Here is a 15,162-nt window from a genome sequence, read left to right as displayed (position 1 = left end):
GCCCTATGCTTTAGAAGAGAGGAGGAACAAAGTTGGAACAGGAGGAACATGATCGACGACGACGAAGTTCAAGCAAAACAACGAAGAAGAGATTTTACAGCTTTGCGGTCGACCGACCATGGCGCGGCGGTCGACCGCCTATGTGCACAGCTGGGTGCACAGGCCAGGAGCTCATCGCGGTCGACCGCATGTGGCGCTGCGGTCGACCGCTCAAAGTCCAGAGAGCAGGCCAGAGTTCTGTCTTCGTCGCGGTCGACCGAGCATGTCGCTGCGGTCGACCGCCCAAAGTCCAGAGAGCTCGATCAGGAATAGGATTCGTCGCGGTCGACCGCACGTGGTGCTGCGGTCGACCGGAGTCGGGTTTTGGCCCAGTTTCGAATTTTAACCTGTTTTGTTCTGTTTCCTTCTTTATTGGTTAAACCCTTAAGTCTATAAAAGGGTTGGCTAGGGCATGATGTATTGAGACGAAAATTAGTGAATTTTTCTCCTGCGGCGGCCGTGGACGTAGTTTCTCACATTGAGAAGCGAACCACGTAAATCTTGTGTGTTTGAGATTGTTTGATTTTCTCTCTTCTCTCCTAAATCTCTATTTCCAAATCGCATCAGGGGGGTTGTGCATCCCCAACAAGTGGTATCAGAGCGACCAGGTTCGGCGCGAGCGATTTGAGGTCAGAGACAATGGGATCTGAGAAGGAAACATCCAAGATTGAGAAGTTTGATGGAACAAACTTCGGGTTCTGGAAGATGCAGATGGAGGACTACCTCTATCAGAAGGATTTATACCTACCATTGGGAGAGAAGCCGACGGATATGAAAGATGCGGATTGGAAGCTATTGGATCGAAAGGCCCTTGGAGCGATCAGGTTGACCTTGTCTAAATCAGTAGCGTTCAACATCAAGAATCAGAATACGACGGCGGATCTCATGGCGGCGTTGTCCAGTATGTATGAGCAGCCCTCTGCGGCGAATAAGGTACATCTCATTAAAAAGTTGTTTAATTTGAGGATGTCCGAGAGCCAGAAATTCAAGGAACACCTGAACGAGTTTAACGAGATCACGGATCAACTAAACTCGGTCAATATTCAGTTTGACGATGAAATCCAAGCCCTCTTGATACTTGGTCAATTGCCCGACAGTTGGAAGGGTACCGTTATCTCGATTAGCGGATCATGTGGCAAATCAAAACTAAAGTTTTCAGAGGTGGTGGACATGATTATGACTGAGGAGATTAGAAGGCAAGAGGAAGGAATTTCTAATTCAGGGTCGGCGTTGAAATTTGAGAGCAGAGCCAGAAACAGAAACAAAAATAGAGGGAATATCCGTGGAAGACCTAATTCGAGGAAAGACAGATCAAAGTCCAGAAACTGCAAGAGCAAGAAAGGGATCGATTGATGGAATTGTGGCAAGTTTGGCCACTATGAGAATCAGTGCCGAGAACCCAAGAAGGACAAGGAGAACAAGACTGAAGCGAACGTGGCCTCAGGAGAATCAGATGATGCCCTAATCTGTTCGTTGGAGAGCAAAACTGAATCGTGGGTGCTGGATTCAGGAGCTTCGTTTCATGCTACCTCAAATAGAGATTTATTTGAGAACTACGTTTCAGGAAACCTAGGAAAGGTCTATCTTGGTGATGATCAGCCTTGTGATATTGTTGGCAAAGGAGTCGTGCAAATCAAGCTCAATGGGTCTACATGGAAGCTGAGTGATGTGAGACATGTTCCTAGCTTGAGGAAAAATCTGATTTCCATAGGACAATTGGCGAAAGAGGGATACGTATCAACCTTTGCATGTGATACATGGAAGGTTACAAAGGGATCCATGGTTGTTGCCCGTGGTACGAAGACGGGATCTCTCTACATGATGATAGATGCACGAGGTTCCATTGCAGTGGCTGAAGGCAGTGAAGACCCAAATTTGTGGCACCAGAGGCTAGGTCACATGAGTAGCAAAGGCCTAAAGGTTATGCAATCGAACGGGAAGTTACCAGGTTTGAGATCGGCTGATATTGATTTATGTGAAAGCTGCATTCTTGGGAAACAAAAGAGAATAAGCTTCAAAAGGGTTGGCAGAACCCCTAAGGAAGAGAAGCTTGAGTTAGTTCACACAGATGTGTGGGGTCCAGCATCAGTTCCATCCACCGGCGGAAGGTTATATTTTGTGACCTTCATAGATGATCACTCGAGGAAGACTTGGGTCTATTTCATGAAACACAAATCAGAAGTGTTTGAAGTCTTCAAGCGATGGAAGGCTATGGTTGAGAACGAGACCGGTTTGAAGATCAAGAAGCTTCGTTCTGACAACGGCGGCGAGTATGAAGACTCAGAGTTCAAGAAGTTCTGTTATGACAGCGGCATTAGATTAGAGAGGACAGTGCCAGGTACACCCCAGCAGAATGGCGTAGCAGAACGCATGAACAGAACCTTGACTGAGAGAGCCAGAAGTATGCGGTTACAAGCAGGTTTTCCAAAGCAATTCTGGGCAGAAGCAGTCAACACAGCTGCCTACTTGATCAACCGGGGACCATCAGTGCCTTTGGAGCACAAAATACCTGAAGAAGTATGGAGTGGAAAGCAGGTAAATCTCTCTCACCTGAGAGTATTTGGATGTGTTTCATATGTACATCTGAGTGATCATGCTAGAAGCAAACTCGATCCTAAGTCCTTAAAATGTTTCTTTGTTGGCTATGGCGGCGATGAGTTTGGCTACAAGTTCTGGGATGAGCAGAACAAGAAAATCATCAGAAGCAGGGATGTGGTCTTTAACGAATCAGTCCTCTACAAAGACCGTGATGCAGTTCAGCCCACTAGCTCGATGCAGAGTGATCCTACATATTTCGAGTCAGATGATGCCTCAAGTGGAGCCAATCCCGAAGCTAGTTCTGATGAAGAAGAAGAGATGATGGATGAGACCACTTCAGAGGGGGCAGATAAAGATGGAGAGACTGTTTCGCCCGTTAGAGAGTTGAGGCGGCCAGCTAGAGTCCCCAAGCCTAATCCAAAGTATCCATCACTACAGCCCAGAGCTCATCTCAACTACCTATTGTTGAGTGACGGTGGAGAGCCAGAAAGCTATGATGAGGCCCTTCGAGTGGATGATGCGAGCAAGTGGGAGCTCGCCATGAAAGATGAAATAAAATCCTTGAACACCAACAAGACATGGGAACTTGCGAAGCTACCAACGGGGAAAAAGGCCTTGAGCAATAAATGGGTGTACAGAATCAAAGAGGAACATGATGATTCCAAGAGATACAAGGCCAGATTGGTGGTTAAAGGATTTCAGCAGAGAGAAGGAGTTGATTACACAGAGATCTTCTCTCCAGTAGTCAAACTGACTACCATCAGAACAGTCCTGAGTATTGTTGCAGCTGAAGATCTACATCTCGAGCAGCTAGATGTAAAGACAGCTTTCCTCCACGGTGATCTAGAGGAAGAGATATATATGCAGCAGCCAGAGGGGTTTACTCAGAAGGGAAAAGAGAGGATGGTATGCAGATTAAAGAAGAGCTTGTACGGCCTGAAACAAGCTCCAAGACAATGGTACAAAAAGTTTGATGGATTCATGCACAAGAACGGTTATTCCAGATGCAATGCTGATCATTGCTGTTTTGTCAAAGAGTTTGACAAGAGTTACATCATCGTTATTCCAGATGCAATGCTGATCATTGCTGTTTTGTCAAAGAGTTTGACAAGAGTTACATCATCCTACTCCTATATGTCGACGACATGCTAGTAGCCGGTTCAGATATGACAGAGATCAAGAAACTGAAGAAGCAGCTGTCGAGTGAGTTCGACATGAAGGATCTAGGCGCAGCGAAGCAGATTTTGGGAATGAAGATCAGTAGAGATAAACTCTTGGGCACACTGCGACTATCTCAGGCCGAGTATATTCGACGGGTGCTTGAGAGATTCGGGATGAGTGGTGCTAAGGCCGTTAGCACACCGTTAGCTAGTCATTTCAGAATGACTAAGGAGCAGTGCCCCGAGACTGATGAAGAGAAAGAATACATGGTTAATGTTCCTTATGCTTCAGCCATAGGAAGCCTTATGGACGCCATGGTATGCACGAGACCTGACATTGCCCATGCAGTGGGAGCAGTGAGTAGATTTATGTCAGATCCAGGAGAGCAGCACTGGGAAGCAGTGAAGTGGATTCTTAGATACCTGCGAGGTACGATAGATGACTGTTTATGCTTCAGAAGAGGCAAGTTAGTTCTGTAGGGTTTTGTTGATGCAGACTATGCTGGTGAGATAGACCAGAGAAGAAGCACTACAGGATACGTATTCACTTTGGGCTCTACAGCTATTAGTTGGATTTCTCAGTTGCAGAAGATCGTTGCTTTATCAACAACAGAGGCTGAATATGTTGCGGTGACAGAGGCAAGCAAGGAGATGATATGGTTGCAGGGTTTCTTGGAGGAGCTAGGACAGAAGAGTGAGAAGAATGTCTTACATTGTGATAGCCAGAGCGCAATTCATTTGGCAAAGAATCCCGCTTTTCATGCAAGGACCAAACACATACAGGTCCGCTACCACTTCATAAGATCAGCGTTGGACGAGGACATGTTGGAACTTGTGAAGATTCAAGGAAGCAAGAACCCAGCTGATATGCTTACCAAGGTTGTCACTACAGAGAAACTGAAGTTGTGTTCAACTTCAGTTGGCCTCAGCACTTGATGAAATGGAGGCCGTCGCCGCAGAGAGAGCTGAAAGAGATTGATAGTTAGTCTCCAAGTGGGAGATTGTTAGGATATGTAAAGCCTAACTATCAGGCATGCCCTACACTTCAGAATGAAGAGGAACAAAGTTGGAACAAGAGGAACAGGATCGACGATGGCAAAGTTCAAGCAAAACGACGCGGTCGACCGAGCATGTCGCTGCGGTCGACCGCCCAAAGTCCAGAGAGCTCGATCAGGAATAGGATTCATCGCGGTCGACCGCACGTGGTGCTGCGGTCGACCGGAGTCGGGTTTTGGCCCAGTTTCGAATTTTAACCTGTTTTGTTCTGTTTCCTTCTTTATTGGTTAAACCCTTAAGTCTATAAAAGGGTTGGCTAGGGCATGATGTATTGAGACGAAAATTAGTGAATTTTTCTCCTGCGGCGGTCGTGGACGTAGTTTCTCACATTGAGAAGCGAACCACGTAAATCTTGTGTGTTTGTCACTGTTTGATTTTCTTTCTCTCTCCTAAATCTCTATTTCCAAATCGCATCAGGGGGTGGTAAATCCCCAACAGTTTACCCCTACTTTCCCCTTAAGACATTTGTTGTTATCATAGTTGCACACACAGGATATTGGCAACAAATCCTGAAAGGATTGGTGAGAAATTAAGCGACGAAATTTTTTGGTGATCTTTCCAGATAACTTTTTGATTTAGTTTGTAGGTGAATACTATCTATGATTATTATCCAAATCCAATGTAAATTTTGATCCTCGTTAGTATCATTTCACAAGTGAAGAATTTACTTCCTTTATCATAATCATTCAATGACATCTAGATGATTGTGATTCAAGTATAATGTAATTAGCGTCATACTTGTATGACGGCATTTTTTTAACACTATCTCAAGATAAATCCTAGTAGTTCATTTGATTAGTAACATACGATGAAGGAAGTGATCTTGCCATTGCCTAACCAAAATGAAGGAGATCCAAATTTGATGTTAATGACATTAAAATGTTTTCAAACATCCTTCTTTGCTAACTTGAATGCTTAAATGCTTGATGACAGAGTATGGATCCACAGGAAAAGTTTCAAGGAGCGGAGATGTTTACAGCTTCCGAATTCTTCTACTAGAAACATTCACAAGAAAAAAGCTGACAAATTCCATGTTCGCTGGAGAATTAAGTTTGAGGAAGTGGGTCAGCGATCCATGCATTTCCAAGTGTGCAATTGGAAATTGTTGATTCCACCCTCACGAACGACGATTCTATCACAAACACTCAATCTGCAGTCTCTACTGCTATCAATCAATGCCTTGCATCTATCATACAATTGGTTTGCTGTGCTCCGTGGACTTACCAAAAGAAAGAATTTCAGTAAAATACGTTGTCTCGCGGTCACAGAAGATAATGGTGGAATTTTCACCTTTTTCTTATAATGCTGCACGTCCCTGAAAATTTTAGGAGATGAACGTTACGATTTTGATGACATGTTATATTTTTCAGCCTATGTGGAGGATGATGAAAGATAAGTATAATCTGCATATATTGTTTCTAATCCAGTTTGCAGTTTATTTGTGATCAAAATTTCTGAACTTTACTCGGGAGTGTATAAACCGATCTCCCAAAATTAACGCTAGAGCATATTCATCAGCATTCACTCCACGTACCCTCGAAGCAATTGCTGGTGTGTTTAGTTGATCATTAATTATCTTTCCTCAAAAATTTAGTTGATCATCATATCCATTGGTAATCTGGTCATCTCCTTGTAGTGATCTTATTGGTTTTCTTCATCTTATGTGATGAGCTTATGACATGCGTTTAGTATTTATTCGTTGCTCCGAGTTGTTCAACAGTTCATTGGCAATTGATATTGCTAGCTAAAGTGATTGATGAATTGGTGCAAGGTGAGACCCTTCCTTCTGTGAGTTATGCAGAATGATTTATTATCTTTTATTATTATTTTCTAGTCTCGACGACGAGGTATCCCCACACCTTTTCGGATGGGATTAATCCCCACTCGCGCTTTTGGCACTGATCCAGGGGTATTTTAATTACCTATTGGAGGATTCGAACACGGGACTAGCCCACTATAGATCGTCTCCCAACAAGGCGCAGTGGAGCCTTACACCGCTGCACCAAACACCAGGTTATTATCTTTTATTATTTAAAAACCATTCTTTCAGTTGCGCGAACTTCACTTTTAGAATTCCAAAAAATGCCTTCACGTTTGAAAACCTATAGAAGTGGCCTCATGCTAAGAAGACAATCCTCACACTTAAAAGAATCAACTGAAATGCTCCCTCTCACTTGGAAACTTAAACGAAAATACCATTGTCCTTGAAAAAAAATGAAGCTCTCACAAAAAAGTTCTCCTGGTGTATCGCGGGCGGAGGGGGTTGATCCAAAAAAGGCCCTACGACCCCTGTTTTCTTACAATCCTACTACAACAGAACTCAAATTCAGATAAGCCCATGTGGTTTATCTCCCAAATCTATTAAACCCTTAATCTATTATTTCAATCTATTAAGTCCCTATGTGTTTTGGTTTTGATTCTATTCAGCCCCATGATGGTTCTTCATAACTAAGGAAGGATATTTTTATATTGTTCAAATTATTCCTATTAACAAACAACCAATCAAAGAGATTCTAAGTAAAAGAAATAACCAAAAAAAAAAAAAAAATCCCAAATGAGGATTATCAGACTTGAGATTGCATGAGAGGAAATAAACACGATCATTTCCCCCATAATAATTTGCCACAATTCCGATCGAGTGATTACAAATATAATATAAATATCTCATGTAAGTTGCATGTGACTTATTTTACGATATTCCGAGTTTAGTCTGACCAGAATTTTAATTTTGATAGTGTTTTAGGTGTTAAACCACTATTGGGGCTAACCATAATCAAAACCAAAGTCACGGGGGCTTAATGGGTTAAAATAATAGATCAAGCTAGGGCTTAATAGATTTATAAGGTAAACCACAGGGGCTTATCTGAATTTGAACTAGGTACAACACTCTCTCACACACAACAGCATGCACACATCATGTGCGCCAGAATACTCATTCAAAAACCGTCTGTGTTTGTTAATGAAAATTCTCAAATCAAATGACCTACATTGACAATAACCCCGTAGTGCTACTCAAGCTGTATTGTTGACCCTTTCTTCAATCATCCAAACATTTTTTACCTTGAAAGTTCTCATTGGGTGAAGGTGAATGGTGACCTATCTAATAATCTGAGGTTGTTGGAGACGATTGTGAGGTGAAGTTCCTAGAAGAGCATAGATAATTTTACCAGGAAAAAAGAACAAATTAAATAGAAAGACTATTAACATAGACCCAAGAGAGCCTAGCTGACTGTTATAACCCCTAAAAATACTAAATATTAATCTCCACAGAGAAGTCGACACGTGTCTTACACTATATCTAACCAAACTAGTTCAAGACCAAGACAACCTCCGCCTCAACATAGCCGACTTGATTGGCCGACATCTCGCGTAATCGAGTCAAAAGGCGGTACTATTCGGCCAATCGATTCCACAAGCGACCCGATTCGGCCCACTGTTCGGCTGACATCTCGCATAACCGAGTCAAAATGCGGTACTACTCAGCCAACCCCTCAATTAATTCCACAAGCTGCTATCCGACTCGGTCCACTGCTCAGCCAACATCTCGCGTAACTGAGTCAAAAGGCGATGCTTCTCGGCCCTGGACTTGAGGAGCAAGACGTCAGTTACCTCGAACCCCTAGCTAGCCGACTACTCTCGCATTAACTGCCCTGACACATCATAATTGCTCTAGCCCCCATAGCCTTTATGACTCAACAGACCTAGTCAGCACCAAGCATCTGTTGTCATTCCCACAATAAATGATCAGGTGACCCACTTCCTTCAGTAACCAACACGTAGCACATGTCTGTCAACTCAGTTGCCTAGCTAGACTCGTCCTAAGTTACTTTCTTACCCCTCAGATCCACTATAAACGGAGCGGCACTACATGAGGTAAAACTTTCTAGTCTTTTTACATAATTACGAGCTAACTTTATACTTCCCCACTGAAGATCACCTACTGAGTTGATCGTCGGAGGAACAACTGGAGAACCCAACTCCGCTGTTTTACAAGTTCCTTCATGTGCAGGGAAGAACAACAATCCCCAGACCCTTCATCACGAGGAGTTAGAGTACCCTAATCACTCAACAAAATCTCAGATAATCCTCTGTTTGATAACTGACATCAACACTGACCAAGAGTAGTATGTTAGGTCTAAGGCTCAACTCTCTTGGGGAGCATCTATCAGTTGTGTGTGTGGAGTGGGTGGGTGGGTGGGGAGGGTGTTGATACATTAGCGATGGGATTTGTTGGTAAAACTTGAAAGTTCAAGGGTTTAATCGAAACAACCCAAAGTTGGGTTGGGGTGGTGGTGGGGGCAAGTGAAATAACGAAGTAGAGAGGGTTATATATGCAAAACCCCGAAAGTCAAGGGCGTTTACCTCTGATGTTACATGGTCCCCACTTCACACCCTTGGCCATGATCCATCATCATCATCATCATCTCTCAGTCGCAAGCTCTCCCTCTCTCGATCTCCGCTCAAGTCACCAATTCTCCACCGTCCATTTCCCCCTTCTCCCTTTCGCTCTCGTTTTCATAAATAAAAAAGAACCCCAATCTCCTCTCAATTCCTCTAAATTACCCTCCTTAATTTCGCTAATCCCTACCGCGTCCTCCCCTCTCACGTTCCTATGGTTTCTCTCGCAATGAATTGAGCTTCAAAGGTACGATCTTTAGTCTCATATTTCCTCTTTTTTCAGTTTATAAAATCGATAATGATGATTGCATGTTCCGTAAATAGCAGTAAAAAGAACATGGATGAAGTAATAATAGAACCACAAATTGGAAACGAAGAAGATGAGTCCATGATGCAACTGGACATTGAACCCTTCAATGGTGATTCTAACAATAGTAATGAAGTGAAGGGAGAGTTGGATTTAGTTGCATCTGAGGGGGAAACTAATTTGGAGCCCTACGAGGGCATGGAGTTCGAATCCGAAGAGGCTGCAAGGGCTTTTTACAGCTCGTACGCCCGGCATGTCGGTTTTAGGGTTAGAATCAGTAGGTATACTCGGTCTCGTCGTGACAATTCGATCATTTCGAGATTGATTGTCTGTTCGAAAGAAGGGTTTCGAGAGTCTCGTGGTAGTGAGGGTGTTTTTGGCGGGAGAAAACAGCACAGGCAGCGGGCAGTTACCCGGGTCGGTTGCAAGGCGATGATTATGGTGAAGAAAGTGGCTGACGGGAGATGGGTTGTGTCTAAATTTGTGAAGGAGCATAACCATGGGCCTGTTCCTCCGAGGAAATTAGAGGTTAGGGTAGTTCAAAAGGAAGAAGATTCAATGGAAGAGTTGAACGTTCTGTCTGATGGAGGTGCAGTTCATGAGCCAGTTGAGGGCATGGAGTTTGATTCGGAAGAAGATGCGAGGACTTTTTATTTAAATTATGCGAGACAGATGGGTTTTCGTGCGAGGATTAGCAAGTATTGCAGGTCGAGGAAGGACAATTCGATCATTTCTAGACAAATTGTTTGCTCAAAGGAAGGGTTTCGTGAGTTACGGATCAAGAAGGAGGAAACTAATGATGGAAGAGCGAAAAGGCCTAGAGTAGTTACCAGGATAGGCTGCAAAGCTATGATTATTGTTAAGAAGCTGAGTACTGGGAAATGGGTAGTTTCAAGATTTGAGAAGGAGCACAACCATGCTTTGGCAACTTCAAAGAAGGAGCCATGGCCTCTTCAGGCATCAAATGATTGCAATGAGAAGGGGAGGGTAACTTATGTGGTTGGAGAGCATATGCCTTCCAATGTAGGGATGGTCATGAGTGGTGATTGTTGCAATGGAAGTCGAAGTACTTCACAGGAATCTTTGACTGTTTTATATAACCAATTGTGTTATGACGCCATTAGATTTGCCCAGGAAGGGGCTGTATCAGAAGAAATATATAATGTTGCAACGTCAGCTCTTAAAGAGGCTGTAGACAAAGTTGCTGCGGCTAAAAGGACTGCAGCTGCAGTTGCAAATGGAGTTAAGGGGGGGCATGGAAGTTGCATGACAAAGTGCTCAAATGAACCTAGAAAGGCAGGGTCAGGAAATGAAGTCTTGCTTATGCAACAGCCTGTTAAGTTTGTCTTGATTCCTTCAACCTCTTTGGCAAATGATTCAAAGCCAGCTAATTCACCAATCATGGTTAACGTACCTAATAGTCAAGGGATCACCGTTTCTAATCCTACCTCTTTGAAGCAAACATTGGTTAATGCGAAGTCTGTCAAAGAGTTGGTTGGAAATAACAGTACAAATCATATGGATGCTATACAGAACTCTCAGGTACCGTTTCTTGCTGACATGACAGTAAAAACCATACTAGTACATCATTCCTAGGAAATCTGATTTTATTATAGATTTTTAACCATATAGTTTTCAGAGTATTATTTGATTTCATAGAAGGAAATGAAAAATAAAAGAATCTGGAGGAGAATATAGAAGTACTAGCAATTTTGTCGGTATATCTTTTACTGCTGGCCTAGAGGAGATAATCAAGAGATAATTTAAAATTCTAATCCGAAATTTATCCTACCGTTCTTTTCTCCCCCTCTCATTATTCCTTTCAGTCATAAAGTGTAGGAGCTTTTAACTTGCAAAGTTCTTTCACTTTGCCCCTTGTTCTGCACTCTGCCTAAAAGTCTACACGTGGTCCATATAACTATTTTCCCTAGAATTCTTCAAGTAGTAAATATCTTTATGCTGCGAATCATCAACACTATGCTACATGTAGCCTTAATGGTAATTTTTTTTCTTTCCATTTTAGTGATGTATTCTACTCCAATAGAATCATACATAGATGTCAAATTAAATGTTATCAACTTTCTGGTAATCATTTGACAAAATATTGTTCTCATAAATTTCGCATCTTCTGTAAGTTGCATAATGAAAATTTTATGAGAGCAAGTTCTGAAGAAGTGTCCAAAAGAGGAGTCTAGCTAATAAATAAGGGATCGAAAGCCAACAGCATAATAAGTTGATAACACAGGATAATAAACAAGTATAACCAAAAGAAGTTCAAGGGTAGTTTTGACTGGGGATGAGATGAGAGAATTGCTTGACTTGGTATGAACACGTGCAAAAAAGGTATATACTTTAGTTAGGACAATCAGGATGCAACTAGGAAAGCATCTTGTCTTATGAGTTCTGTGGAAAAAAGTGGCCAAAGCAGTATCAAAAGGATGTCCTTTTTGGCAATTTAACAAAGGTTCTGGCACTTAATAGAGTTGAATGGAGAAAAGGTATTCTTGCACCTGAACGCAATATCTTGGAATGCAGTCTTTACTTTTTTCGCTGTTGCTATTTGTTAATTATGCTCGAAAATAAGTTTAATAAACATTTATCAGCATATAAATTTGATGCTCATCTATAAATATATTTGGAATTAGTTAAAAAATCTACTAGTATAATTAATTACTTGTTAGCATATGTGTTCTTACTCTTGTGCTGCTTTTCTAGGAACTAATGGTTGTTCCCCTTGTTCAAGTTGTGCTAAAAACCATTCCAAATAACCCTCTTTCTATAATGTTTACCTTTGTGTGTTCCTCTAGTTGGATATATTGAGCGAAAAAGTGAAAAATAGCACCAGAAGACTCACCAGTAAGAAAATTGCACAAGTTATTCCTTCGTCTCAAAACCCATAGAGAAAAGAACACTTACGTAACTGTGAATCTTAGGACTTTCAAAGTTCTGTTGAATAATTAATGCAATTTTCACCTGTCAGGTCTAATTTTTATACCTTAGATATCTGTCTATATGTCACCAAGACTGGATGTCTTTCATTGTAATAGTTTTTTGTAACAGAAACCTTTGTCTAAAAGAGACTTTTTAATGCATTTAAATGAAAAAATTGCAAACTGGAGGAAGGAAAGTATGGTGAATATGCATCATTGCATTGTCAATCTGTTGGAGTTCAAGTTTATCACTCTACCCAAAAGTAAATTAGTAAAGAGTGAGAGCTAAATCCACTCTTTCGTTTGATCTTTTTTTATTATGGTAAAGAAATGTAACATTCTTAGGTAATTAGTGTATGTGTGTCTATTTCTTCTTATTGAGAGGAAATATCATGAAGGAAAACTGAAACGGGGTTCATGATATATTTGGTACGCTAGTATGCATGTCCACTCCATTGGAAATGAGTCCATTGCTACAGTTAAGGTTCTGTGATAAATTCCTCACAGAAATTCTGATTGATGATGTTTCCTTCTAGGTATTTGAAATTTGAATATGCACACCCATGTATCTATCAACCTATAATGAATCGGAAGTCTTGTTCAGTGTTATCAAATTCGTCGTCTTCTCTTATGCATGGTACTGTAACAATGTAGGATTCTTTGAAAGGTGCGTGAGATGAAGATGAAGGCTTAGTTGAAGTCATATGTGTAGCTAATTTCCTAAGGAGCATTCAACGAGAAATTCTGATAATTTTCTATATGTGTGTGTGTGTGTGTGTATATATACATATATATACATGTATACATATATACATACATATATACATACATACCTATATATACATACATATATATATACATGTATACATATATACATACATATATACATACATACCTATATATATATATATATACACGTGCGCATGTGCACACACAATGATATATGAAGACATAAAACTAAGGACTAACATAATAATAGTAGTTTGCATTTTTTAATATCTACAAAGGCCTTATTTGATATTTACTCAAAAATATGGAGGAAACTACTTAACTAAAATTAGCAAGTAACTAATCACAGCCCGAACTCAAGCTTTGAAGCAAAAGTCTGGGACATGAAAACCAATGAATACTCTAGGAAGAAAAGTAAATGAAGTACTAAAATAATGGACTATAACACCTCAATGGATCAATCAGTCTTTTACTTCTTGTCCTTTAACTCTTAGTTACCGAACTTTGTGGACTGAGTCTGAGTTTTGCAATTTGAACCGGAGTTCCATAATTTCCACTATAATGTAGGTAAGTTTTTCCTGTTCTCTGTCGAAATTTGAAACTAATGTATCATTTTTTTTAATTATTGAGACAAATTTTCTTAGCTTTCTTTGGACTAGAAATATATAATGAAACTATTTTCTCTATAGAAAAATGAACCCGACTTTTCAATGTACATATATTTTTTTTAAATCCTTATATTTTGAAGATGAACATAATAGTTAAGCAACAGCAGTTTATAAGTGTGTAAAAATCCTTGTATTTTTAAGAAATACTTATCTTGTTGTTATCATGGGGTCATGGAATAGACACAAGAATTCGTAAAGCACAACTTGTCTGTGAAGGCTGAGGTTTTCTACAAGGAAGAAAATGGTGATACAATGCGTCCAATATTGCAAATGCCATTTCATAGTGGTGGTAAAGCTCTTTCAGTGAGGAAGAAATAGAGGGTTCAAATTCCGCCTTACCCCAAGCTACAACCTTTTTGTCACAATAAATTCTTAAAGCGTCAGTAGCATGTGCATTGCATTATGTAGATTCTTTCTATTAATTTGATCAGCCATAAATTTTGCTATCTTTTCCAAAACTACTACTTTTACTTGCATTGACCATGCATTCATAAAATTCACTGGCACAGAATTATATAATTCATTGTTCATTACTTTTCATGTTACAATGGTAGTTTAATCTGTTCGACAAATGCTATGAGTGCTCTTGTACGGATATGGAAATCTTCTATGAAGCTGACATTGCGATATGAACCATTCTACAACTCTTGGAAAATATAAGAGAATCAAGTGTGAAGTGTTAACATATATTAGATATTCAAAATGTACATGCATATTACAGTTAATAGTTTTATTTATAAGTTAGCAACACCCCTGTTGGAGATTTATGTTAGATACACGAATGTCCCATAACTTTCTTTGTAAGGCGTTCCAATGAAGATACGTCCCAATATTAAAAACTCAAAATTCTTATGTCCTATCCATGTTTTCAGAATTTTATTTGATTTACAGGCATCCATATAGTTTGTCCAATAGCTTAGAAATACTTTAAACTATTTTTATATCTGTTATAACTTTTTGTTCCTAGAGACAATAATTAATTTTTATAGCCGTGCTATTATTTTAATATCAGCAATGTGTCTGTATGATGTTTCATTTGTCACATCACTTTATCCTTATTGTATCTTCATCCCGTGTCTATATCAATGCATCATAGTTAAAACATGAATCTGAAATATGGAATGGCTCGTGAACATACACTTAAATGAATTCATTCATTACCTTATCATGATAAAATGCTCAAAACCAGATGCATGAGGAGCATGTTATTGAAATTTCATTTAAAAACCTTCTAAGATTTAAATTGATAAGATGATATAACTACCAGGTACATGCCCACATAATTGATATATTTTTTTTATTAAATAAAGGGTTAATTTCAGAAAACCTCCCTGAAC

General features: G+C 40.2%; 1 protein-coding gene across 3 annotated transcripts in view; it reads left to right on the top strand.

Moving 5' to 3' along the window:
* LOC109836983 overlaps window positions 9,212-15,162 on the top strand; it is an 8,677-nt gene continuing 2,726 nt past the window's right edge. For 2 of the 3 annotated variants that reach the window (XM_020405061.1, XM_020405059.1), the window contains exons 1-2: window positions 9,212-9,438; window positions 9,519-11,040. In XM_020405061.1, coding sequence (XP_020260650.1) covers window positions 9,529-11,040 — 1,512 coding nt within the window. In that variant the 5' untranslated portion in view covers window positions 9,212-9,438; window positions 9,519-9,528. Of the gene's footprint in view, window positions 9,439-9,515; window positions 11,041-15,162 lie in introns of all 3 variants that reach the window. The other variant, XM_020405060.1, reaches the window with a different exon arrangement.

The sequence above is a fragment of the Asparagus officinalis genome, chromosome 4 (genome assembly GCF_001876935.1).
Source record: "Asparagus officinalis chromosome 4, Aspof.V1, whole genome shotgun sequence".
NCBI classification, from domain to species: Eukaryota; Viridiplantae; Streptophyta; class Magnoliopsida; order Asparagales; family Asparagaceae; genus Asparagus; species Asparagus officinalis.
This window is presented reverse-complemented; position numbering and strand designations above follow the sequence as displayed.